A 27325-nucleotide genomic window follows, 5' to 3' on the forward strand; every position below is an offset into this window, starting at 1 on the left:
TTAAAAGATTTACTCGAATCTCAAATTTTTTTAAGCCTTTGCTTTATTCTTTTTTTCGCCCTGTCGATCTTGATCACTTGTTATGTAAATGTTGTTTGTGTTACATTCCTGATTACCATAGGAGATTATCCTCAAAGGAAGTCACGAGCTCTCCACGAATAAATATAAGTATGTTACTTTGGTTTTCCAAACATCACAACAAAAATAAAATCAATAATATTTTTTTCTCAATAATATCATTTTATACAAAACATCAGTGTACCTAATTGATATAAAACATCAAGAAGCTTCCAACGCTTCTCTGGTCCAGGACAAGGATCCATCGAAGATAAAATATAATGCCCCAAGAAGCTCCCATCCCTTCTTCATCATTCAAACAACAGTTTTTGAGTTGCAAACTCTCAAGAGCCGAACAAGACCTTATCAACTTCTCTGGTCCAGTACAAGGATCCACCTTTCTACAAGACGAGATTCTCAGCAGGTCTTTTTTTTCTTGATCAACCTCAGCAGGTCTGTGGTCACAACATTTCCCAATGGCTGAGGTCCTTCTCCCTGAGAAGAAGCTGTCTTTTCTTCTGAGGTCCTTTATCAGTCTTCCAAGTATCTGACACGAAGGTTATAAATAACAGACGGTTAATTTAAATAGCTAAGCTGTATAAGGTCTGCAACACCTTCCAAAATATCTGGGTTTGCTGGAACAAGCTCTTCAGTAAACACTTTCACAGCCTTTGATAGCAACAAAACCACACTAGTCAAAAGGCAGAAACCCTTCAAATCATATGGAAAGTGCAACATTACAAAAAAAACTTACATTTGAAGTAGACTGTATCTTCCCCAGTTCCCAGTGCCCATTTGCAACCCGACACCAAACTCAAAGTTTCTGAAATACAATACAAACACAGTAACCACAAGTTCCCAAAACACACAAAGTATTATATCTCATTCTTTTGATAGAAGAAACTAAGCACAAGTAGGACACCCAAGCTATCTACCAAGAAAAACATATTCCATCCATTAAGCCTCTTCATCTCTACATACAATCTACGAAAGTCCGTCTTTTCTGATCACAAAAATTTAAAATCTCACAGCTCAAGTCACCACTAAGAGACTCATTCCTAATCTCTCATCCTAACTATTATTCAACCTCTGATAAATCTCTCATCAATGATGTTTTCCTGAGTGAACGTGAACCAAAACACACTGTGTTTAAAATGGCGATCGCCTTTTGCGCCAAGGCGCAAGGCGCACTGTGGCGATGGCTCCACCGCCATGAGGCGAGCCTAGTTTCCCCAAGGCGCTCGCCTAGGTGCGCTTTGCCCATAAGGCAGTGGCTTAAAGGCGATGCAAAGGCGCGCCTTGGAGACTGTAAGTTAACCGGCACTAAACCAAGTAGAAACTAAACCCTACTCTAACTAATTAACCAATCTTAAAACCAAACATTAAAAATACTCACCAAAACATAGATCTAACTGTGTTTTGCTTAAGGTTAGAGTATTATCTACTCTTCTCTAGTCTCATAGGTTCTTCTTCTTATTATAACTTCTTTATGTAACACCTAGTAACACCAATACTCGTGCTTGTTACATAACAAGACAATAAGACATAGTTAACGTTAACTTTCAACTAGTCTTCAAGGCGAGCGCCTCGGTGCGCCTTGGCGCAAGGCGCAAGGCACACACCTCATCGCCATGGAGCGCCATGCGCCATTTTAAACACAGCTCTCATCAATGATGTTTTCCTGAGTGAACGTGAACCAAAACACAAAAAGATTGACACTTCTTGTTTGAAAAACATTATCTAGAGATTGTTCTTTGTTGTGTTCCCAAATGTAAAGACACCAAGCAGTCAATATGATTCAAAGCCCTTGTTTTAAGTAGACAAAAGATAGTTACCCTGTGCCGACAGGAACGCCGATACCGACGGTAAAAGCTCTCTCAGAGAAGTTACGGTCGTTGAGGGAAGGAGCTCGGCAGCTGAAGTAACCAGGAGAGTAGATGGGTTCGTGTGAGTGCGGTGCGAGTCCATCGTGGCTATGGTACACCCTCCCGTCCGGCCCTACCCAGGACGTGTCCCCACCTTATCTCCACAGTGGTCGCTTACAACTTACAACTTACAAATCAACCTCCGGGATGGGGTTTACATGATAACCCTTCAAAGGCGCAGTCACTCTGATCAAAGATCCTACCTTTGCCTTCGCTTCGATCTCCTCTTCCGAAAGATCGGACTTTGCGTTCACCGAATCAGCTGATTTTGTAGCTACGTCGCATCGAGCCGTCATCGTGGAAGCTCTTCTTGAGCTGGTGCGTTTGATTCGAGAGTTGGATGTGAGAGATATTGGGACAAAACGCTGTTGGTTAGGTAAAGATACAGGTTGAACCAAATGGAGTTTGGGTCGGTCGGATATTTAAGGTTGGATCTTTGTAATTAAGCTATTTTATGAAGGGTTATATTGTCTTTGACCACATTTCTCATTTAAAGAAAAATCAAAAAGAAAATATATTATATTATGGGGAGAAAGAAGAATTTTTCAAGAGTGAGAGGGGTATATCGAGTTAAAACCCCAAAGGGGACTGTTTTAGCTTCCACTTCCATGGTCGGTCTCGCGCACTGAGAGACGTGAAGCAAGATACAACACTTGCAATAATCCAAATCCTCCCCATTTCTTCTGAACCAAAAACCCTAAAACCCACTTACCTTTCTTGTCTCGTCTTTCTCTCTGGAGATGGCTTCTTCGATATCTCTAAGGCCGACGAGCCTTATCCTCTCATCAACTTTCTCTACAGGCAGAGTCCTCCACTTCCGCCGCTCCCCTTTCAGCCGCACACCGTCGTCTTCCTCTTGCCGCCATCGGACTCTGGTTGCTCAATTCGGATTGGGACCAGGTTCGTTTCCCGACCCAGGCTTCTCACTCGATTTGATCAAGGACCATGCTGAGAGTCTTCTCTACACCATCGCTGATGCCGCCGTTTCGTCCTCAGAAACGTTTGAATCTGTTTCCGGCACTACCACAAAGCAGAACAGTGATTGGTTCTCTGGTATCGCCAATTACATGGAAACTATTCTCAAGGTAAAGATCTCTTTTTTTTTTTGTGAATCTATTATGTTGCTTTATAATTGTACTTGGTTATGATTTGAATTGTAGGTTTTGAAAGATGGGTTATCGACAGTAAACGTACCTTACTCTTATGGTTTTGCTATCATTCTACTCACCGTGCTTGTTAAGGCTGCTACGTTCCCCTTGACGAAAAAGCAGGTCTTTTCACTTTGTTTCTATTACTGGCTAAATGCCAAGATTCAATTATCTTACTTAAGTGGTGTGGTGGTTCGTTTCTGTACAGGTCGAATCTGCTATGGCTATGAAGTCTTTGCAGCCTCAAATTAAGGCCATTCAGGAACGCTATGCTGGTGATCAGGTGAAACCATTTCTTCCATAAAGAAAAGCTTTTCCTGATGCCCATACTAAATCCATCATTAGTTCATGGATTTTGAAGGAAAAAAATGTAGGAACAAGCGTGTAGCTTTTGGTTTCATCACTGTGGAGTGATTCTTATGAATTTACCAAAGATTATAGCTTTAACTTTTATGAATGTAGCCCTCTTGTTAAAACAGAGAGCTTGTTTATGTTTTGCAGGAGAGAATTCAGCTTGAAACTGCCAGATTGTATAAACTCGCTGGAATAAACCCCCTTGCAGGTAAAGTTGATTGCTTCAGATTTTTCCATTTGAGACAGTAGAAACATAATCTCTTTCTTAGCGTCTTCCAGCTTGTGGTTAGGCTATATCTTCATTTTTTTTCTTTCTGTTAGGGTGCCTCCCCACACTAGCCACAATACCAGTCTGGATTGGACTATATAGAGCCCTCTCAAATGTTGCCGATGAGGTACCTTCAAAATAAATCTTTTCTTTTTATTTCTGGAAGTGCTTCGAGGTTCTTTTCTGACAAGTTGTTTGTTGGATGCATGTTTCCAACTTCAAGGGACTCTTAACGGAAGGCTTTTTCTGGATCCCTTCTCTTGCCGGTCCAACAACTGTTGCTGCAAGACAGAGTGGCAGTGGAATCTCATGGTTGTTCCCTTTCATTGTAAGTACCAATTTTTAACCTTCATATTAAGTGGCCTGGATATTTTATCAATGAAATCTAGACTAGACTCCTAGTTCTTTCAAGAGTTGAGTGCATAAGGTGTTGAATCTCATTGCCAATGTCTACAAACTTTCAATTTATATCTCAGGAGGGACACCCACCTCTCGGATGGTCGGACACATTAGCATATCTTGTCTTACCTCTATTGCTCATCTTCACTCAGTATCTCTCCATTCAAATCATGCAGTCCTCGCAGGGGCAGGTATAGCATCTTCTGGCGTATTTGAGTCTAGTGAGCAGTTAGCTATAGCTTGAACAATAAGCTGGTTATAGAAATAGAAATATGCAAAAGTTCATTCAGTTAACCAAATTCAACCGTTATGCAACGTAGAATGTTATGGTATGACATTTATAATCATCGTGTCTTTTCTCAAGAGTAATGATCCAGCAATGAAGAGCTCACAAGCGGTGACGAAGCTTCTTCCCCTGATGATTGGTTATTTTTCACTATCAGTTCCTTCGGGTTTAAGTCTCTATTGGTGAGGAGCAGCATCTAGTTTTGTGTATTTTGGTGGGTATTCATTCAACTTTCCATTGTGTTTCTCAATCTCACTTTTGAAGTGTGATTTTGCAGGTTGACCAATAACATTTTGAGCACAGCACAGCAAGTATGGCTTCAAAAATATGGTGGTGCCAAAAATCCGATGGAGAAGCTAACTAATTTGGTCATGAAGGAAGATAAAACTCAAAAGGTTGAGAAGTCTATCTCAGAACCGCTAGTTCAGAAGTCTGTTTCAGAACTGAAAATACCAAAAGAGAAGGGCGGTGAAAAAGTGACCTCAGAAGGGCCCAAACCTGGTGAAAGGTGACTAAATTTTTCTGAAGCGTCTCATTCATTACTAGAAGTTATTTGTTGTTTAACATGTCGATGTAATTCCCAGGTTTAGGCTGCTCAAAGAACAAGAAGCAAAGAGACGACGAGAAAAAGAAGAGGCTAGGCAGAAAGCCGAAGCAGCTCTGTCAAATCAAAATATAGGCAGCGTACAGGAACAAGAGGAGAAATCTGATACAGCTGATGTCGCTGTAGGAAATAATGAGAAAGCCAAACTTTCAGCAGTGGGAGAAACAGCTGATGGCTCTGTCGCTGTGAATGGGAAGCCATCCATTCATGGCGTTGGCCATGATACAGAACAACACCATTCTCATGAAGCATAGAAGAGGGTAACACTAAAGGTGAAGCTGAACAAAGAAAGAGGAGGAATCTCGGTATTTGGCCTTTAGCCCATATGCAACAAAGTTGAAAGATCTTAGGAGTGGGGGGACGGTGTGGTCTTTACAGTTTAGATATGTGCAGGAAGACCTTAGGAAATGCCGAAATGGTCAAATGGGTTTTGTAAGTCATGGAAGTTTAGTTCATGTTCTAAATACGTTATTCCACAGGTTTTGCTCTAATACGACAGTGGTTTGAACTCTTCAATTATGAGACTTGGCTGAATCTCCGATTGAGATATGGTTAGAAACGTAGAAAATACAAACAATATCGGGAAGAGTCGACTTTTCAAATTGTCTGTAAATTTTGTGATGGATCAAAGGCAACTCACCGTATCCTAATGGATGATTTTCTCTGAAAACTCGATATGCAGTTTCACAATGATCTTTCTGAAAACAGACTGGGATAAAACCAAAATCAGGAACACAAAATGGACGTTCTTAAATTAAAAAGCTTGCCAAGGGGGAACAAAACATTGTTGTCGAGTAGTGTCAAAAGCCAATAGAAAGCTAACAAAGAAAAAGAGACACATGAGGCCAAAGGATAGTACAAAGGTTCCGGCAGTACATCATCAATATTCAGAATTGGAGATGACATCGTCGATCTTTAGGATCATCTTAACGACTTGAGTTGCAAGCAATATCTGCTGCTGCTTCCCGATCAATGTTTCAAACACGTTTTGCTCTCTCATATCGTTTGTTCCCACGTCATTGCAATCTATCCCATAGAAAGGAATGTTCTCCTGTTCATCATATGCCAATGTTTTGTTCAGTCACCAAACAAACAAATCAATGTGAAAATAGATAACCAGGCCACTTACCTTAAGTTGCTGGGATTTAACCGCTGAGAGTGTCTCAATGGGCTGTAATCCACTGTTCTCTGCAAGAGCCATAGGTACGGAGTCCAAAGCTTCTGCAAATGCCCTTATTGCATACTGTGTAGAGCAGATGTATGTATAAGTAATGTGTCTTCAGCATTAAGATTTCACTGCGGACTCAAAGAGAAGAGTAAAGAAAATACCTGCTCGACGCCAGGGTATTTATCAGCAGCTGCATCAACTGCAAGTGAGCATGCGATTTCAGCTGCACCACCTCCATATACGATTGACTTATTGCGGATGAGATTCCTTGCCACACACAGAGCATCGTGGATACTACGCTTTGTTTCTTCTATCATCATTTTATTACCTAAACCATATCCCATAAAGAATTGTTAATCAATCAGTACTATATTTCTGTCCACCATATACATTGACGCATATTTAACTCAGTAAATCGTTGTTTATAGCTCATCAGCTGCTTAAAGTCAGTGTTGTTAGCAAATAAAAAGGAAAAGGGATGAGTACCTCCACGGATGAAAATAGTAACAGCTTTTGAGTTCGCACAGTGCTCAATATACAGCATTCGTTCTTTTGTTGTGCCAAATGATTTTTCACGGACCATGCCAGCCTAAGAACATGAACAAGTGTGGGGATTCAATGGTCTGATTTAACGATATTAACATTCCCCTCATTATACAGGCAACAACACCAACTGAAAGTAAATAGTACCTTCCCTAACTTCTCTGGGGTCAACTCCTGGAATCTTGGAACAATTCTGCCGCCTACATAAAAACAAGTATCCTATCAGCTCTACACAACTGATTAAATCAATGGCAGTAGATGCTTGGAGAAATGCCATACCTGTGGCTATTGCGATAAGTTCTAATTCAACACCCCCCACCCATCTAACAGCAGGCAAATTCCTGTGCATTAATAGATGGTTCGCTTCATCATCGAATCCCCATTGGCAAATAACAAGTGTAGCTCCAACATCCTGCAGTTTCAAAGCATAGTGAACATACAATCATACATATATCATCAAATGCACTGCGGTAACTGATCTTCATTGTCAAAAGAAAAGCATGCTTCAATAACTCACAATACAAAAATCACAATGGAAAAATAAAGAAAAAAACATACCTTGCACTTTTGAACCATCTCATCGAAGTATTGCTGTTCTTGCTTGCGCAACGTCTCAAACTTCTGCACTGTGTCAATGTCCACCTTATGCTTAGTCTTCGGCTTCGGTGGCTCAAAGGGGCAAGTCAAAATGGCAATGTGGGCATCTTCAATTTGCTTTGGCATCTGTGGATGACTCATATCTTTGTCAACCAGTATTCCATAAATAAGCTCAGTGTCCTCCAAGTTTCCCCCGACTTTGCCCTCTACTTTTATCAGATCCAAGTTAACATCCCTCCTCTCTAAATCAGCAACAGCAAGAACTGCTTTCACAGCAATCTCAGCTAATCTCCGCTTGCATCGGTTCACACTGCATCAATGAGCCAAAAGAGAAACAAAATGTTAGTACAATATTCAAGAAAACCATATGAAGTATGCAAGCATGGACTTACATCTTGGAGGATAGAGTAGTCATGCATGTTTGAACCAAAGGCTCGTAATTGTTAACATCGAACTCAAACTTCTGAGATATACGCTCCAAATGCTCAACAGCCACTCTAGAAGCCATCTCATATCCCTCAGCGATACGGATAGGATGAATCCCCCTATCTAATTGACGCTCAGCTTGCTCAAGAAGTGCACCAGCCATGACAACAACACCCGTTGTACCGTCACCAATCTCATAATCCTGACTCCGTGACAGCTCAACCATAAGCTTCGCAATCTGGTTGTCAACATCCATTTGCTCCAAGATCGTCGCACCATCGTTAGCTAGATAATCAAAACAACGATGTTATAAACAAAAAAAAAAAAGGCTAAGCTCGATGGATAAAGAATCGATTTATCAATAGTAACTAAGCTCGCACACAATAACAAATCAATGGATCCGTTCATAGAGATAGAAAACCCTAATCAAGTAGAGAGTACTGAAACTAAGATCCTAAACGAAGATATGAGATCAGAGAGGTGAGAAACGAACTGATGGTGACGTCTCCGTCAGGTCCCTGAAGCATCTTGTCCATTCCCTTGGGTCCGAGAGAGGAACGGAGGATCCGAGCCACCGCTTTGCCGGCGGCGATATTGGCTTTCTGAGCATCGATGCCTCTGAGACGCGTCTTTTGATCCTGCTCTCTCAGTATAATGAACGGGCGCCCGAACTCGTCGAACGCCAGCGCCATTTTCGAGGTTTAAGCTTTCTTCGATCCGATACAGATCTTGGGGGAAGAAATGAGAAGGAGAGTGTCGAGAAGATTTGAGAGCGAAAATGGTTGTGTTAAAACCCTAACATGATGGCATACTCGTAAATCGAAACTGATTTAAGGGCCTATGATAAGTATTTGGGCCGTTGGCTTAAGGCCCATATATATCCATGATACGAGGAACCCGTTTATTCTTCAAGCTTATATTGTAGTCTGGTATTAATCTTTTTTTTTTTTTAGTAAATTTGTAAGATTGAAATTTGATAAGTTCTTTTACCAGAGTTCCCAGAAGTGAAAGAAAATTCAGTAGTATGTATATATATATCCATTTTCATTTGGCAAGCCCCTTGTATCAGGTAACTTCGCGTTCGTTTTTTTTTGTCCCTGAAACTTATACTTGACTTGAGATGGAAAAGATGTTTTTTTTTTTGTCAAAATTGAATCGATAAGGCCCCATGCATAGCCAAATAACTTTGCAATGGAGGACTACGATTTCAATTTTCTGGTGGGAATAGCTGCAGAGGTGAACTCCGATGGTAAAGATGATTATTTACTAGTTTCTACAGTATATCTTTCACATATAACCACTATTGTTAAACTTTTGCTCAAAAAAAAATTCACTATGTTAAATACGTATTGATTTAAGCGTTCTACTATAGTGTCCAGAACTGAAAATATGTTTTAGGGTGTAAATGATGACCAACAATACTGATGACCAAAGTAATATATGAGAATATTAAGTTTTTATTTATTCCTTAAAATTTACACCTCGTATTTGTTACCCATGATTCTTAATCATTCCTTTAATTTCAAGGAATTATAGAACAAAAAATGTTCCTTATAAAAAATTAAAAAGGAACAAGGGGTTTCAATCCTAACATTCTGTTCTTAGTCATTATTTTCCTCTTCATTCATATTGTTTTTTAATGGTTACCAATTAGAACTTTAGCGAATAAATACTTAATTCATATTATGAGATTTACACAATTCTTTTTTTTTTTTTTTTTGTAAAACTGCTTACTTAAGTTAAAGAAAAACTGAAAAAGTTTACAAAAGCCTATATGACTTTAGTTTTCTAACAAGCTCATTACATAAAATCTCATAGTCAAGCCCATACGTAGTGTGAAGCCCATGAAGGTGAAAGGGTGAATTGAAAGCCCAGTCATGGAGAGGAGAAGTCGTTTCTGTTTCTTATGAGAGCGGTTTCTTCGATGTCGATTAACCCAGCCATCTCTGCATCATCAGGGAGCATCGGGTCGGATTTGCATCTCTGAAGCTTTGGATTTTATTCCTCAGCTGTCGATCAATCAATTTGAATATCTGATCTGTTGATCGATAGGTGTTCGCATGAAGTCTCGTGTTTCTCTCATTCCATAACCAGTACACCACCGACTGCCAAGCAAGAAGAACAAGTAGCCTTTGTGGTAGAGGCAGAGAGAGGGAAACCATCTGTGCCAGTGTATTCTCCCAGTCGCGGCTAGGTGAAATCCCAAGTCTCCTCGTTACCAGTTCCCATAGTTTGTAACTGAAATCACAGGAGAAGAAAAGATGATCCCTTGATTCCCGATTTCTATTGCAAAGCAGACACGATTGATCAACTTGCAATCCCCATTGGATTAGTCTATCTCGAGTAGGGATCCTGTTCTGAATCACTAGCCACATGTGGAAACTATGGCGAGGAATAGCTCTAGAGATCCATACAGCACCATACCAATAAACATCAGGGTGTGGTTCCATAAGGTAATCGTATAGAATACCTGTTTTGAAGCAGTTGTAGATTGTGCCATTAATCTCCCATTCGTAGTAGTCTTGATCACCAGTCAATTGGATTGTTGTAAGGTAGGTGTAGAGTTGCACTTGCGCTTCAGTACGAGCTGGAGGTAGCCCCCAGGAGCCATCACGACATAAAGAAGATACAGTTGCCTGATGAGGTATCCCCAATCTGGAGTTGCGTCCCGAGAGATGAGTGTAGAGAGCCCCAAACGGAGTCCAATTGTCCGACCAGAACCTTGCAGTTTCACCGTTCTGCAGCCTGAGCTTTATTAGAGGGAACACTTCACTTCTCAGTTTGAGCAGTTTGTTCACTAGCCAGGAGTATGATTGCTTTGGTGTTGTTGTCCAATAGTTGTGCACCGAACCTTGAAGAATCACTTCCTTGAACCACTGCACCCATACAGAGTCAGGTCTGAAAAACACCATCCAAATTAGTCGAAAAGTACAAGCTTTGTTCCAGGTACGCAGATCTTTTACTCCAAGTCCTCCTTGCCTCTTAGTTAGCACGACTGTTTCCCATGATACACGAGCAGTGTTATGACCTTCCAAACTACCTTTCCACAGGAACTGGCCACACAGGGAGTTGATTCTTGTTATGCACGCTTTTGGCAAAATGAAAGCAGAGCACCAGAAAGTTGTGATTCCAGCTATCACCGTTTTGATGAGGAGCAGCCTTCCAGAGAAAGATAGAGACTTCACTGACCAGGACGAGAACTTTGTCTTTATCTGATGGATCAGAGGCTCACAGTTCGTGAGAGATATATTTCTAGAGTTCACAGGAACCCCTAGGTACCTAAAGGGGAGAGAGCCTAGAGTGATTCCCGTGGAGGCTTGTATGAGGTCAGTTTCCCCTGTTGATAATCCTGAAGCGAAGAAGCTGGTCTTTTGCATGCTTACAGCCAAACCTGATCTTGTTTCGAACTCCTTTAGCACTTGTAGCACTTGCTGGACAGACTCAATAGATCCATCAATAAATATCAGGAGGTCATCCGCAAAAGAGAGGTGAGTAAGTTTAGTAGAGGTGCAAGTTGAATGATATCGTAGTCTGTTTTGTGCTGCTGCTCTGTTTAGCATAAATGATAAGCAATTCATTGCAATCACAAATAGATAGGGAGAAAGGGGGTCCCCTTGCCTTAAGCCTCGCTTTCCTTTGAAATAGCCATGTACTGATCCATTGTATCCGACCATAAAGCTTGTTGTGCATATACAAGCCTTTAACTGTGCTATGAACCGTGCAGGAAAGCGTAATCCCTCGAGACAGGAGAATAAAAACTCCCAGGACAGTGTATCAAAAGCCTTCGCAATATCAACTTTGATGGTAATTCTCTTTGCTCCCTTCTTCTTGTGATAACCATTGATTAGTTCTCCTGCCAAAGTAGTATTTTCCACAAGTAGTCTATCCTTAACGAACGCTGTCTGACTAGGTAGTATTAAGTTGGGCAGAACTGGCTTCAACCTCTTTACCAAGAGTCTTGAGATGACTTTGTAGATGGTATTAAGGCATGATATCGGTCTGAAATCACTAATCTTTGTTGCTCCAGGGAATTTTGGCACGAGCGTGAGGATGGTGGAATTTACCGTTGCAGGCAGGAAGTTTGATGCAAAGAAATTCCTGACTGATGTCGCTAATTCAGGTCCAATGAATTCCCATGTCGCTTTGAAGAATGCTGATGTTAGTCCATCCGGACCCGAAGCCTTGTTGGGATTTAGTCTGAAAAAGACAGTCTTTACCTCCTCTGCCGTGGGGATGGATAACATCAACTGAAGCAGGTGATTTGGGAATGAGAAGCCAGTGAGATCCGCAAACCAGACTGGGGGAGATAAGATGCTTGGCGGGTGATAGTTCAACGGGCTTAGGACTGACTGAAAGTGGCTGAGAGCATGATCACTCATTTCCTGTGGGTCTGTAATCCAGGTATCATTTCCAACTAGGAAAGCTCTGATAGCATTGTAGCATGCTCTGGTTTGACAGATTCGGTGGAAGTAAGTAGTGTTTAAGTCCTCTTCTTTTAACCAATTTATCCTCGATTTTTGCCTGAAATAGAGCTCCTCGATCTCTCGGAGGAAGTTCCATCTCTGGTGCAAGTCACGTTCAGTCTGAAAAGTAATTGGATTAGGATCCTGCAAGGCATGTACCTGCGCAAGTTGCAATAAACTGTTAGTTTCTCTCACTCTCTCCTGTATATTTGAATAGTTATCTTTGTTTAGAATTTTCAAATTAGTTTTGATCAGTTTGAGCTTCCAGCACAGTTGCATCAATGTTTGACACTCGTTTCCAGCTTGAATCCATGCATCTTGTATTAGCTCAGTGAACCCCGGGTGTTTGGTTAGGTAATTGGGGAACTTAAATGGTTTTGTTCCGGCTGTAGGAAGGCTAAAAGCAAGGTCGAGGATACAGGGAACATGGTCTGAGAAGAGAGGCGGAAGGAAGGTGGCTAGGGCATGAGAAAACGTGGAAACAAAGGTGCTGTTAACCATCATCCTGTCAAGCTTCTTTGAGATAGGTCCTGAGGGCGAATAGTTTGTCCAAGTATGAGAAGCGCCAACATAGCGGAGGTCAAAGATTCCTAGTTGCGTCATACAATCTCTCAGCTGGTACATGAGATGATCAGGTACGCAAACATTAGGGTCAGAGTGCTCCATCGGATGTATTATCTGATTCAGGTCTCCACCCAATATCCAACTACTACTGTCTAGGTCATAGGTTGAGTGAAGTTGTAGGAGTTCTGTCCAAAGATCAACCCTTTCTGAACTTAGATTAGATGCGTAGATAGCTGAGTAGTAGACTGGACGTTGGTTAGGGAATGACACCAGATAAGTAATGCATTCAAGTAATGCATTGTCAATTTTTACACAATTCTTATTCACTGAATCTGGAGTTTTAAAGATTTTGTAAAAAGATTTATGGTGAGAACCTTCTTCTTTTCTTATTATCATGATGATGAGAACCTTCCCAACAGAATTATTCTTAAAAACTTTTTTTCACATTTAGGTATCCATGTCTAAGTAAGGCTTAGTTAAAGATGTTTTATAAACTTTGATCAAAATATTCATTCAATTAATTTGACTTCAACTATAAAATTGTTGTATGCATTCGTTTTAGCCTGTAAGAGATCAGACATTCACGTTTCGATAAACAAGCATATAAAATAATATGAATATTGTACATTCATTTTATTCGGTTCATCAACCAAAGAAAACAAAAATTAAATATTCGTATTCATCTATACTTTGGCATGTTACCGTTCTTTTTTCTTGATTGGCTCGTTACCATTCAAAAATATATACCTTAGCAAACCCATTTTTAGACATTCCAGTTGATCTACATTAGATTGAACGGTATTCCTCCTACGTAGTAAGAACGTTTTCTATTTTCTTGTTTCAGTCATACAAGACAACTATATATACACAGCAACCCCATCTCCTCTCCAATCATCACAATCTCTAACGTTAAACCCTAAGACAAACTAAAAGAGAGCTACGTACAAGGAGACAGAGAGAAGAATGGGTCGCCAAAACGCTGTCCTAGTTTTTGGCCTCGTGTTCTTGGCCATCCTTGGCCTCGCCGCAGCTGCCTCCTCTCCGTCTCCTTCAGCGTCACCCTCCAAAGCTCCGGCTGCTCCCGTAACCGATGTCGAAGCTCCAGTGAGCGAGGACACCATTGGAACCACCGATGACGATGCAGCTGCTTCTCCAGGTGATGGTGACGTAGCTGTGGCTGGTCCTCTAGGAAGTGACTCCTCCTACGGTAGTAATGGACCTTCACCTTCTACTGATGCTGCTGACAGCGGCGCGGCTGCTCTTGGCGTCTCTGCGGTCTTCGTTGGTGTTGCATCCATCGCCGGTTCTTTCTTGTTTCTCTGAGGTGTGTATTATCATGAGAAGATTATTCTGACTGAAGACTATTAATATGTATGGATGATTGTGATGGTCGTGTTGTAATATGTTTCTCCTTTATTGTGAGAAACGATGTCTTTGTAATAAAACTGAAAAAAAAAAAAACGAAAATTTCCACTAGCAAGGATAAAATGCGGAATCGCGGATTGATCCTTTCATGTTTTCGAGATACAAAAATACATATTAATCAGGTAGAGCCGTAGAAGTCCGTAACCACTGGATACAATCTTTTTCGTAGTAAGAAAGAAAGTACAATCTTATTCTAAATGCATGTGTTTGATAGATTATGGAACGGTGAGATTGATTATGGTAGTTATGATTGAAGATACACACGATACCATCTTTTTAGGTATAGCTTCCTCTTCTATAAATGTGTGATAATAAACAAGTACTAATTCCACTAGTTTTCGCAGCCAAGTAATGAAGAAAATTAGCTTTGGCTTCACAGAATCGTGCATTACATCATGGAATTTGAAATTTAGGTGTTTTAGGAAAAAAAACATCGTGGAATTTAAAAGATGTGGCCAAATGCAAGTTTCTTGGTTGGGTTAGGTCATCTTCCACTGAAGAAGCTCATTCAGGGACCCATCGACGAGTGAAGAAAAAGCCGTACGCGTAGTGCATACGGTTCATAATTCATATATTGGTGACTTGCTCTTTTGGTCCTAACTTAAAGTGCTACCTCTTTTCTTTTTCTTTTGCTTTCTCAATCTATTTCCTCTCTTTACTATCTCTTTAATCTTATTTTTTCAAAATATAACGACATTTTTGGGGTATTCTTGTCAAATATATAACAACAATCTAAAGCACTATACTCCACTTCTCATCTGTCATACTTGATAGGGAAAGTTCCACAATTGTTACAAACCGTCCGGATATTCAATATTCGATTTAGCATAAAAAACATTCAAATCGACTATTTGCCGACTATTTAAAAGAAAAGCTTTCGAATAACAATGTAAAACGTGCCAATTAATATGCACGGAATAATGTTTGTAAATGAATCAAGAAGTTTTGGATACAAGAGAAAAAAGACCGTAGGAGTGCTTAACTTTCTAGAATGTTGATCTTCTATGATATATCTCGTTATGATTTAGATAAATGAATGGCAGAGAGGATGATCGAACCCAAAAGGATATGCCATCACAATAGCAGGTGGCCAAAGGTGAGTAAAGAAAGAAGACAATACCTCTTTGCCTTTGGAGTACTTCCACTCGAAAAACAAGTAAGACTTGCGTTCCGGAGCTGACTTGGGGGGGTGCTGTTAAGCAATTCTTCCCAAAAAATAGAAATGCTATAATTAAATTGGTATAAAACAAATGAATGAAATAATATGTATCTATCGAAGAACTGTCTGAATCCAAAGAATGGTAGTACAAATAAATTATATATTGATATTTTTTATAGGAAAAAGATGCATCCGCCATTGGTCTTTTAATTTTTAAATAATATAATTTTATCACTAATCTTCATTAGCTAAGACAGTTCATATGCACCAAATCTTTATGATCCACCGTTAATGTTGATTGTTCAATCTTACCTTCTACTTTGTGAGGTGATCAATTCGTAGTTTGTGTCAACTCCCACTAAATCTTTGGTTTTCAGTTATGGGGATTTGAGCGAGTTTGAACGGCCCATTTTATGAGTACTGTGATCCAACACCAAGAATTATCCTATTGAGGATAGTAAAGACATGGAACGAGCCTTATAAATCTGGACCACGTTGGTTTCGGATTGGTAAGCTTTTAACATACATATATTCTCTTTCGGTTTGTGAAATGAGCTTTTTGTTTTTTGTTAGTATGATAGATCATATAGCAAACTATAGTTAGCTGACGTAAAATACCTGACGTTTTCTCCTGGCAACAAATCAAATCGTAGGTTCTTGGAAACATATGAGAAAGAGTACTGTATGAGCGCTCCATCTAACCTTTCACTATTCTGGGCTGGCAATTTCGTATCATCGCTGCTTCCCAGTCCACTCGAGGTAACGACCGACTTTTCCTACTTGCATCTTTTTATTAGAAAATAAATTATTTATCAATCCATTTGGTTACGGCTATTCAATGAACACTTTGGTTCTGTTCTGACATTGGCCCGGGCCATTCATTGTGTCTCTCTTTAATTAGCAACTTTCCACTTTCCAGCAACGATGTGACCCAATATCTACAATCATTTTCGTGTTTCCTCCAAGTACCCACTCACGCACTCACCCATTTGTTACTACTATTGATCACAATGATTCGTCTTCAAAAACCTCATTAGTTTAGCTATATTGATGATAGAACTTGCTCATAACTATTGGGTCCTACTTTCTCTTTGACCCATGCGCTATCTTCCAACCTAATCAATGCTGTAACGCAAACCCTATCTCTTCTTCTTTTTCACTTGTTTTTGAGTTCTTTGTTTTTTACCCCACAAACACACCATTGAGTATTTGACTATTTGCGCTGACTTTACCATAATACCCTTGGATCTTTCCAAGTACAAATGCTCAATCTTTTTAGTTTAAGCTCTGTACTTAACTGCCACGTGGCGAATTTTCTGCACAAAGTGCTTCTATATAAATATTTACATATCTCTTCGTCGTCTTCATCTTCAACTACACGAAGCTTAGCTTCTCTCACCAAACAGGATACATACTCATAAGAGAAAGGAGAAACTTAACAAGCATGAGGGTTATGTCATGGCTGGATTCTTCCCGGAGAAGACGAGTACAAAAATCTCTAAAGCATTTAGATTCCGACGATAGCGCCACGTCATCGTCACTAAGCGAAGTCACCGGCTCTAGCAGCCTCCATAGCAGTCTCTCTCTTCAGACACTCCCTTCTGTTCCATCTCTTCAGAAAATCCCCTCCGACGCTCACGCCATCACCGTCTCTCACTCCGTTACCTCCTCGTTCAAACTCCGCGAACGGAGTCTCCCCGTCACTTGTCTCGCCGTCAACGGAGGTTATCTCTTCGCAGTCTCTGGACACGAAGTCAGCATCTACGATCGCGCCATGTGTGCTCATCTCGACACTTTTAACGGCCAGGATCCTTTCTCAGGCTCCGTTAAATCCGTCGGTTTCTCCGGTGAGAAAATATTTACCGCTCATCAGGACGGTAAAATCGGAGTTTGGAAATTAACCGCGAAAAGTGGTTACAAACAGTTAACGACGCTTCCTACTTTAAACGACCGTTTGCGACGTTTCGCTCTCCCTAAAAATTACGTTCAGGTTCGCCGTCACAAGAAACGTCTCTGGATCGAACACGCTGACGCCGTTACCGCTCTTGCCGTTAATAACGGTTTCATTTACTCCGTCTCTTGGGACAAGACACTGAAGATATGGAGAGCTTCCGATCTTCGTTGCAAGGAATCAATCAAAGCCCATGATGACGCCGTTAACGCCGTCGCCGTCTCTGCAAACGGTACCGTTTATACTGGATCGGCGGACAGACGTATACGGGTTTGGGCGAAACCCGACGACTCGAAACGACACGAGTTAGTCGCGACATTGGAAAAACACAAATCTGCTGTTAACGCTCTGGCATTAAACGACGACGGATCGGCCTTGTTCTCCGGTTCGTGTGACCGGTCAATTTTGGTTTGGGAGAGAGTGGACAGCTCTAACTACATGGCGGTGAGTGGTGCTTTGAGAGGACACGACAAAGCAATACTTAGCTTGTTTAACGTGTCTGATTTGCTCCTAAGTGGATCTGCTGATCGGACGGTCAGGATTTGGCGGCGCGGAGCCGACGGTTGTTATAGTTGCTTGGAGGTGCTTTCCGGTCACACGAAACCGGTTAAGTCGCTTGCAGCAGTTAGAGATTCGGAGTCAGACGGCGTCGTTTCAATCGTTAGTGGAAGTCTTGACGGAGAGGTTAAGTGTTGGAAGGTCTCCGTCTCCAAACCGGATAATTCAATTTACAAGAGTCTTGTTTTGTGAATATTTATCTTATTTATTTATTTGTTTTCCTTTTTCTTTGTCAAATTAATTTATCATTTGTTTGGGGAAAAGCAAATTTGGCGTTTTTTTATAACCTCTTAACTATATTCATTCATATCAAATCAATGTAACATATTACTTAAATCGAAAATTACATAAAACATACCGTTAAAAAAAACTTTTAACAGAGACATCAATAACACGATGCTTCCTAACGCATTTGTAGGACAGGCTGATTCGTTAGATTTCTTCCACTAAGTATTTGGTCTTGTAAAATCTTTCTTGTGCCTCTCAGTTTTTAGGAATAATCGCTTTTTGTCTCTAAAAAATTCACAATCCGTCCCGAACACTCACTTTTTTTAACTCACTTTTATAAAACAAGAGATTAATGCACTACCTGACAGAATGTTTAAATATCTGTGTGCATCTAAGATTTATAAAAAGACAAAGGTTGGTAATAATGCTTTAAGAGTAAGGTCGTTAATGGTTTGATCAAATAGATTAAAATTGAACAAGTTGGCACATCTGCACATGTTCCTTCAGGCGCAGGAACGAAGATGCTGCCTGTGCCACCTTAAAACCTGGGGAAGTCAATGGGGTGACGTACTGACGTTTGATAAATTTATGACATTTTGATGTATTAGATTCTGTGTAAGTTTGTGATTGGTTGTCAGACTAAATATACTTTTAAACTATCTCTTTAAACTATATATTGGGGTTGCTTAGTGTAAGAATAAGATCATTATAATATTCGCATGTTATAAAGTTCATGAACCTTAAGTGAGATTTTGAAGACAAATAGGTTCCGCCGAAACAAGAAGTCAAAAGGCGCCCGTGAAAGTGGATAAGACAATTTCTTTTTTAACACTAGGATACGATATTATTATTTTGTAATCAAGGTTGCTCTATACTGAAATCGATCATAATTTAAGTTTATAAAATATAAAAATGTACTCGGAAAGTCTATCCAATGGGATACAAAATCGGGAAGGATGCTAGTTTAAACCCAACCCATAAATTATGTGCCTCGCGACAATTATATTTTATCCCTATGTGAGCACCACCGCTCTTGTGGTTCGTCGGTGAAGGTGTCAGCTTCTCGTAAGAGGACGACGGGAACGGTGCCCGAAGCCGTTAGTCAACTATTGGGGTATGGTGCTCATACCGATTGGTGGAGAGAGTTTTGATCTCAGAGGTTTTGTTATACGGGATGGTGGTTCCCTTGATGGTTTCTCTCCGGCTCGGAGTCTTTGGTTTCGCCGCCGTGAGTGTGAGAAGTTATGTTGTGTCTAGGACCTAGGAGGAGGGTGAGTTCTAGGCGGATTAGGGTTACAGAGTCAAGGGCATAAACTGTTGAAATTTGAGAAAATGAGAAAAGACATTTCCTCGGAAATCATGACTTGCAAATCAAAATGACTCGTAATTCCACCGCAAATATATAAGGATACCCTTACCTTGCAAATCCCTAACAAATATATTAATTTCTTAAAAATAATAATAATTAAATTTTAATAATTTTTTTTTTGAATTTATTTTAAAAAATCAATCCAAAATTCATTACAAAACATTAAACTACAAATAATACCAAAAACATTCAATGTTTTCTAAAACGGAACATTGAACATCATCATATCCGTCGGCTTGCTAGTTCCCGGGAGGCCTGTTACTGGTCATCAAAATGATTTAGCATACTCTTTTGTGATCAAAGTTTAAATATTTTTTATAATAAAATATAATGATTATAAAATCATATGAATAAATAATTTTATTTTAATAGGTGTTTATTTTAATATATATATATATATATATATATATTTCATATCGTTTGAATTAAATCTATACAACATATGAGAATACATACTTATATTTTGATTATGCGTTGAATATATATTGAAAAGTTAATATTTTAGTTTTAAAATTTTCATTGTTTTTTCAAATGATTATAAATTATTGAAACCACTAAACATTTCACAATAAAAAAAATTGTTGGTGTAAAATTTTGTTAAATAAATATGCAAATAATCATAAAGTCATATGAGTAGAAACCTCATTTAATAAATATTCATATTAAAAGTATACTATATATCTATGTTAATATCATTTAAATTTAATTATATATCATATACGATAGATGAAATTGATTGTTTTGATTATTTACCATAAAATGATTGACAATAAACAATAGGGTCGTTTGATTTATATACACACGCCAATTTATTACATAATGTAACTGATTTCTTAGTTATTTAATATATAATTATTATTTTATTATTCGATAATATGCAGAAAAACATAAAATAAGTAATAAATATAAAATATTTATTTTCACAAGGTGCGGATCTTAACCTAAGTATGTATCTATTTTAGGGCTGTTCAATATGGTAAAACCGGACCGTACCGAACCGAACCGAAATATGGTTTGGTTTTGGTATATACCATACAAACCGAATGGATATAATTTTATAAAAAACCGTAGGATTTGGATATGATTTGGTTTATAACCGATTAAACCGAATAAACTGAACAAAACCGATCAAAATTAGAAACATATAAATATGTATATATTTTATAACAACGCATGAAAATCTATTTGTTATATAAATTATTGCAAATAACTATTACCATATTTTTTACAGTAATAAAGAAGCCCTAATTTGTAAAACACTTGAACTATAATTAAGTAACAATTCATCGCAATCGAGGCTTTTTATTTTCATAGTATTTTTTGATCTTTTTTGTAAATTTGTTGGACAACAATTAGTGGAAATTCTTCATAATTTGTTTCTTGTCTATAAACGAACAGACTTTCGTGTTCAATCAAAGAAGCATGACTTTGATGAACACTAAATATGGAAGAGTAGAAAAACTTTTCTTTCATGCTTTCAAAATTTCAAGCTTTGATTTTAATTTTAAGTTTTGATTATAATATTAGATGATAGAAGTGTTTTTATTTTTCTTCTTTTATTTAAACATGTAATTTTTTTTAATAAATGACTGCGTTGCTAACATGGCTCTAAAATTCATATAATATGATCTCAAATTAAATAATTATGTTTTTTTGGTATAAAACCAAATAAACCGAAAACCGACGGTATATAAACCGAACCGAACCGGTATAAATATGGATTTAGAATGGTAGTTATATTTTACTAACCAAAATACCGAAAAACCAAAAAAACCAAACCGAAACCGAACCGATATCCGGATTGAACACCCCTAATCTATTTAATAATTTTAAATCTTAAACATTTTCTAAATCTGAGGCCAAAACAAAATAACGAATTGAGTTCAAACTCAAAAATCAATATTTATATCGAGCAATAACAAAAATGAAAAAAACGACACAAAAATAAGAAAAATATCGAAGAATGATAGGATTGTCACGTGAACGTAAACTTCCCATAACCATAATTAACTTTTAAATTGCTAAATCATGATATAAAACCGAGTTGACATAGTTTCATTGTAACCAAATAGTAGGCCTGAGATTTTTTGACCTAAATGTTAGGTTATTATGCGATAAGTTATTTTTTGACCTAAAATATTTTGAAAAATGTAATCAGCTCATCAGTAAACAAATTATGTAATTAACAAAAAATATTTTTATAAAATTTGTTTAAAGGCCAAAAATATTAATTCGATCAAGAATATAAATTTTATTTTTTCATACGATATTTTTTAAATAATTTTCATATAATTTCACCGTACACAAAGCGAATGTGTTATCCTAATTACTTTTAATAAACGATAAGTTACAGCTGTAATCCATTCATTGTGAATACACAAAGCAAAACAACAATTTTATTCAGTGAAACATCTCTCTTTCATAGGTTGACCTGAAAAATGAAAATTACAAATTTTTAGCATAATACAAGAAAGTACCAACTCATTTCCAAAGGAAGAATAGTACTTTGAAAATACTAAAGAAAATACTTGGAAAAGCCAAAAAGAAAACAAGGCAAGACTTATAAAAAGGGACACAGATAGATCACACAAAATGCAACTTGTAAATAGTTCTACAGATTGCATGATAAATCACATTTTATTTGTTGTTTTTGTCAAACAGGTACAAATTAGCAAGCAACATATTGCTGAGTTATTACAAAAACAAATTTAATAGTACCTGTTGCCAACCAATCAATAATAATACTCGGGTTGAGTATAGGTATATCGCCATTACAACTAAATATCTATACAAACTTGTATTGATATTATATCATTGTTAGCAACAAGCAATTTATTATCATAGCATTCCTCATGACTATTGGTGGCGTATCATAATATTATCCATATTCCATAGTTTTAGGGACTTTGCAATTGATCTAGAGTAGCCAGGGCTGGTCCATAGGAGAATACACCCAAACGACCGCTTATGTCATATAGTTTTAAAGGACAAGTTTTTTTATTTTTTCATATTAAGAATTTTCGTTAGTATTTATATGTAAATTAATTTATAACATATATAATTTATAATATATATAATTATAACTTTTTAATAATAATAATTGTAAGAATTTTTATCCTTATTTATAGAAATTTTCCTTATAATTATATTGAATAAGTATATTATTAAATAATAATAATTTTTAAAATGTGACATTTTGTATTGGTAAATTATTTACTAAAATTATGATTGACTATAGTGAAATATTTATGATAACATTAAGAAATATTACTATGAAGTTAATTTAATAAAATTCTGTTTAACAATCACTATTAGTTATAGTTTCAATGTGATTAATATTTTAATTATATATTAGATCTCGATCCGCACAACCGCGTGAGTTTTTGTTTTCATTTATTTTTATATAAATATTTTGTTTTCAATTCTAAATTAGTATATATTATAATATATATGTGTCTATCAATTTTTAAAACATAATAAGTTTATGTTATGTTTTTTTCATTGAATAGATTGTTTCAAACTTTCACATGTATTTGTATCTTCTTATATATATATATATATATATATATTTTTTGATTATTATTTTATTATTAAAAGATTAGTAAAATATTGTTTTATTGTCATATCCAAAAATATTGTAACATTTCACAAATTTAGAAAGTTTTTAAAAAATTAAATTTTTCGCTTCATAGATTTATATTATCAAGTAAATAATTAAACATTTAGTTTTTGTTTAATTTTTAAAATAAACTATATAGTTTAAAATTTGTTTTCATTGGTTTAAGGTACTAAATATTAATCATTGTTTGATGATATGATTTTTGTTATTTAAAAAAAAAATATTTATAATTTTAAAAGTTAACATCGACAAATATTTAAATAATTAACATATGAAAGTATAGTATTACAACATTAAATTATATATATATATAATTATATATATATATATATATATATATTTAATTTATACTATATATAAATCCAATAGATCATTTATTGTTTAAATCCAATTATTGATAGTCCAATAAAAATTTCTGGTAGACCCAAAATTTAAATGATAAGATTAAAGATTAAATGTAACATGATTTCTAGGAATAGATCTATTAGGTCTATTTTTTTAAAAAATCACACAGGAATCAAGGTTGTGACTTATGTTTTAATATATAATTAGAGCTTGACCCGCACGTCCGTGCAGATACTTATTTTTACTTTTATATACCTAAATATCATTTAAATGTTTATTAGTTAATATTTTAAATATTTATCTTATTTTAAATATTCATAAACATAATAATTAAATATTTTACATGCTGTAAAAAAATATTGACTTGTGCGCTATACTAAACTTTCGATAAATATTGACTCATTAATATATTTGAGTAATTTTTCTTTTAACACGAAATTGTTCCAAAATGTAATAATATTTTAAATATTTTTATTAAATATAGATTATATGGCGAGATTTAGATACATTAGAAAAGGAATATTGTTAGAAACATTAAATATTATTCTACAAGTAATTAAATGATATTTAAATATTACTATACATATATTTTATTGTGAAATTAATTAATAGTAACTGAAGAGATTAGAAATATTTGATATATATATATATATATTAAGCGAGATTTAGATAGATTAAAATGAATATTTGGTTATAAACAATCCATATTATCTTACAAGTAATTCAAAAATATTTAATCTTAGCATAGATAGATTTTATTGTTGAAAATAATTAATGGTAACCTTAGTAGTTAAAAATATATTTTGGAATATTCAAAATACATATATTTTAGGTCTTACAAGCTAAATGTGTGGGGAATATATGATAGTTGGAAAATATTACATAATATTATAAAAAATCATTTTTATACTTGAATTTTCTAAACTTTAGCTAAATCATTTTAGGAAATATCTTGAACACAAAAATTTAGGTAAACTCGATTTAGAAAATAATTTAATAAAATAGGAAAAGACAATGATTTCTTAATTTAGGGTTATTTAATACTTCAATGGCATAAGAATTTAAATATTAAGGAAAAGCTAGGGTTAATTTAATTTTGTACTTGTGTTTTAATAGATTAGATATAAGATATGATATTAGATCAAACATAAAAAGACATGGTGCTGTTTTTGGTTTCAAGCCTATTTGTTTTGAATGAATCGGATAGTGGTTTTGGTTTAGTTTTTTTTTTTTGGAAGGAATATGGGAGAATGACTCCCAATTTATTTAAAAAAAGAAACTCAAACTTCAGCTTACAAGACGAGTTTGTCGTGGCCGCAACGGTCCAGCAACATCCTCATGAACTAAAACAGCGATCTCAATCGAGGAAGTTGGTTTAGTTTTTTCCCCTTGCATTTCTTTTTGTCGTGACCGCAACGGTCCAGCAACATCCTCACACGAGTTTTGGTTTAGTTTTTTCCCCTTGCATTTCTTTTTTTTTCCTACGTGTCTCTATACTTTAAAACCAAACGAAACAAAAATATTTACTAAGAAAGTCATTAAAAACTTTTTGCTTAAGGAGTCTAAAAATATGGGACCGGCACTGAGAGTACCCACATTTGATTTGCGAATAGAAGCTAATTTTAAGAAGATATGACATAAATTGTTATTACAGTTCTGTAAAATATTTAACAATACTCTCTGTATTTTTTTTTTTTTGAACTTTAACAATACTTTCTGTATTGCTCAATGAAAAATTTTCTATGTCCAACATCGCTTAACTGGTATGATGAACAGATTAGATTAACTGGTAATAATAGTTCAACAACCACCACATCATTTAGAGCTTCAAGACCATTTATTATGAGCGTATATGAAGGTTGACTGTTAGATCTTTTCAAACATCCTGCTCTTCCTCTTAACAAATTCGAGGTCTACTCTTTCGACACAAAAAGTAACTGATTTTTCTTTCGTATCCGAGGAAAGGAACACATTCTTAACAAACGTAATATTACAATGACCACGTCATTTGCGTTAAGATTCATGATTAATGAATGTATATATATCCCCTTTCTGCATGGGGAGACCTGATCAAAACAAAATGTGGACTAAAACTAGCGAATTTATCATTATGACACTTTTGATTCAGTGCATTTCAAGGCACACATAAAGACACGCATCTCATTGTAGCTAGGGGTCTCTCCAAAGAAAGCAATTTATAGGTCTACCACAATGAAAATCACATGGTGTGTGACTAGTTTTACATATTACTTTCATAATGTAAACTAATATAAGTATATGCATATATAATGAAATGCATTAAGATAGATAAAAATTATACGCAAGAAAATGTTTTTTCTCTTTGTAACCAATTTTACATGAATTATTCAAAATTTGTCTAGTTAATCAAAGAATCTTGCTATACTATTTCTATACCACATGATTTACAACCAGACAAGCCAAATACATAACTGTACATCACACATTTTAGACAGGATTGGAATGAGAAGACCCATCTTGTATGACAAAAGTGGACAAATTTGGCACATACCTTGGTACTTGTAAAAGACCGTGAGAATGAAAAGTAGAGATGTAAGTTGCCCAACTTGAGCTCGTCTTGTTACAAAAAAGTCCTCTCTCAAGATGATATATACTTCGTTTTCTATTCACAGATAGATTTCAACCTTACAATCAGGTGGCCCAAACTTTGGTTTCTTCTATATTTAGTGGAGAAGATTGCTTTCCGATTACGACCTTAATAGACTTCGGATATATTTTTTGAAGTTCATTGATCCCTAAAGATCTCATCATCTCACAAATATGGATTCATCTGTGTGTATCCCGATTGCTGCAGTGTTGTTTAAGGAGAAGATGACAAACATATAAGCGTAAATCTAAAGAAATATATATATATATTTGTTACGTGATAGTGATTCTTTTTTTTTTGATCGAAACGTGATAGTGATTCATATACGTGCATACATATAAATCAGTTTTATATTAGTGAGGTACGATATTATTATGAACTGACTTATGGTGTGTGCTGTCTCGCGATTCACGACCACATAACACAAGTTTAATAAATCTACTATCTGTACTATTAAAAAGGAATCATTAAAAAAAATTGTTGCACGCTTTCATTAATATTTTATGGTCCTACTTTTATTTTCTCAAACTGTATAACATTATTGTTAATTGTCATATTGATATGTGATACATTGAATACAGCAAACCTAAAGCAATATTATTCTGCGGAATCATTTTAACATCTCCTGCTAATAATTTGTTACCTTGATAGATTTTTTTTTTGTTTGAAAATTTGACAACAATATATATTGATTTTGATATGAACATTTGATATGAACAATATATTGATTATAAAACTTCACTTTCAATATTCACGATGACTTCTCACCCATGTTATTATTATTAATATATGCCAACTACATGTCAATAAAATCTAAACTTTTGAACCCCAAAAAATGTAGCATTTAATTTAATGTGATTTGAAACTGCCAAACATATATCAAAATATTTACAAAAACAAATTTGATAAAAAAATTAACAAATCATCTGTTAAAATAAAATTTTATATATTACATTCAAATATTTTTTATAAAGATATTGATATTAAAAATTTATTATTTAAGATAGTTTAAAAAAATATTAGAACTCCTACAAATTTATACTATTAAGTTGGCTAAAAATCTGCTAATAATACTAAGCCTCACAAATTCAACAAATGTTAACTTTTATAAAATGCACACAAAATATACCGAGAGAGAGTAGACTTGAGCATTTGGATCTTTGGGTTAGGTACGAGTCGGTTTCTTTTGTGTCTGAGTCGGTTCGGATCTATAACTTAAATACGTGTAAAATACCTGTAATTT

General features: G+C 36.1%; 4 protein-coding genes across 4 annotated transcripts; 3 read left to right on the forward strand and 1 right to left on the reverse strand.

Annotated features, from left to right (window-relative positions):
* The first annotated feature begins 2550 nt into the window (after positions 1 to 2550).
* Positions 2551 to 5620, forward strand: LOC106306030 (ALBINO3-like protein 1, chloroplastic). Its single transcript, XM_013742481.1, has 10 exons — positions 2551 to 3067; positions 3143 to 3253; positions 3339 to 3413; positions 3632 to 3692; positions 3806 to 3879; positions 3976 to 4080; positions 4229 to 4342; positions 4516 to 4619; positions 4715 to 4945; positions 5022 to 5620. Exons 1-10 carry the CDS (start codon positions 2723 to 2725, stop codon positions 5293 to 5295), a joined length of 1494 nt encoding a protein of 497 aa, XP_013597935.1. The 5' UTR covers positions 2551 to 2722; the 3' UTR covers positions 5296 to 5620.
* Positions 5621 to 5767: 147 nt separating this feature from the next.
* On the reverse strand, positions 5768 to 8556 carry LOC106306029 (T-complex protein 1 subunit epsilon). Its single transcript, XM_013742479.1, has 9 exons — positions 8269 to 8556; positions 7742 to 8060; positions 7311 to 7659; positions 7032 to 7164; positions 6900 to 6952; positions 6696 to 6798; positions 6371 to 6537; positions 6171 to 6284; positions 5768 to 6092 (listed from the first exon to the last, which is right to left on the reverse strand). Exons 1-9 carry the CDS (start codon positions 8465 to 8467, stop codon positions 5922 to 5924), a joined length of 1608 nt encoding a protein of 535 aa, XP_013597933.1. The 5' UTR covers positions 8468 to 8556; the 3' UTR covers positions 5768 to 5921.
* A 5055-nt stretch (positions 8557 to 13611) lies between these two features.
* LOC106305090 (anther-specific protein BCP1-like) lies at positions 13612 to 14401 on the forward strand. The gene has a single exon (XM_013741468.1). It carries the CDS (start codon positions 13766 to 13768, stop codon positions 14123 to 14125), a length of 360 nt encoding a protein of 119 aa, XP_013596922.1. The 5' UTR covers positions 13612 to 13765; the 3' UTR covers positions 14126 to 14401.
* A 2306-nt stretch (positions 14402 to 16707) lies between these two features.
* LOC106303593 (myosin heavy chain kinase B-like) lies at positions 16708 to 18196 on the forward strand. The gene has a single exon (XM_013739874.1). It carries the CDS (start codon positions 16831 to 16833, stop codon positions 18085 to 18087), a length of 1257 nt encoding a protein of 418 aa, XP_013595328.1. The 5' UTR covers positions 16708 to 16830; the 3' UTR covers positions 18088 to 18196.
* Positions 18197 to 27325: the final 9129 nt, after the last annotated feature.

The sequence above is a fragment of the Brassica oleracea genome, chromosome C7, assembly GCF_000695525.1.
Source record: "Brassica oleracea var. oleracea cultivar TO1000 chromosome C7, BOL, whole genome shotgun sequence".
NCBI classification, from domain to species: domain Eukaryota; kingdom Viridiplantae; phylum Streptophyta; class Magnoliopsida; order Brassicales; family Brassicaceae; genus Brassica; species Brassica oleracea.

Bases quoted from the DNA above. Each gene is read 5' to 3' on its own strand.
- LOC106306030 (XM_013742481.1), top strand. From the start codon at position 2,723: ATGGCTTCTTCGATATCTCTAAGGCCGACGAGCCTTATCCTCTCATCA. The intron at 4,620-4,714 runs GTGAGGAGCAGC...GTGATTTTGCAG, and splicing joins TCGGGTTTAAGTCTCTATTG to GTTGACCAATAACATTTTGA. The intron at 4,946-5,021 runs GTGACTAAATTT...TGTAATTCCCAG, and splicing joins GGGCCCAAACCTGGTGAAAG to GTTTAGGCTGCTCAAAGAAC.
- LOC106306029 (XM_013742479.1), bottom strand. From the start codon at position 8,467: ATGGCGCTGGCGTTCGACGAGTTCGGGCGCCCGTTCATTATACTGAGA. The intron at 7,165-7,310 runs GTATGTTTTTTT...TTGAAACTGCAG, and splicing joins AGATGGTTCAAAAGTGCAAG to GATGTTGGAGCTACACTTGT. The intron at 6,799-6,899 runs GTACTATTTACT...TCATGTTCTTAG, and splicing joins CCCCAGAGAAGTTAGGGAAG to GCTGGCATGGTCCGTGAAAA.
- LOC106305090 (XM_013741468.1), top strand. From the start codon at position 13,766: ATGGGTCGCCAAAACGCTGTCCTAGTTTTTGGCCTCGTGTTCTTGGCC.
- LOC106303593 (XM_013739874.1), top strand. From the start codon at position 16,831: ATGAGGGTTATGTCATGGCTGGATTCTTCCCGGAGAAGACGAGTACAA.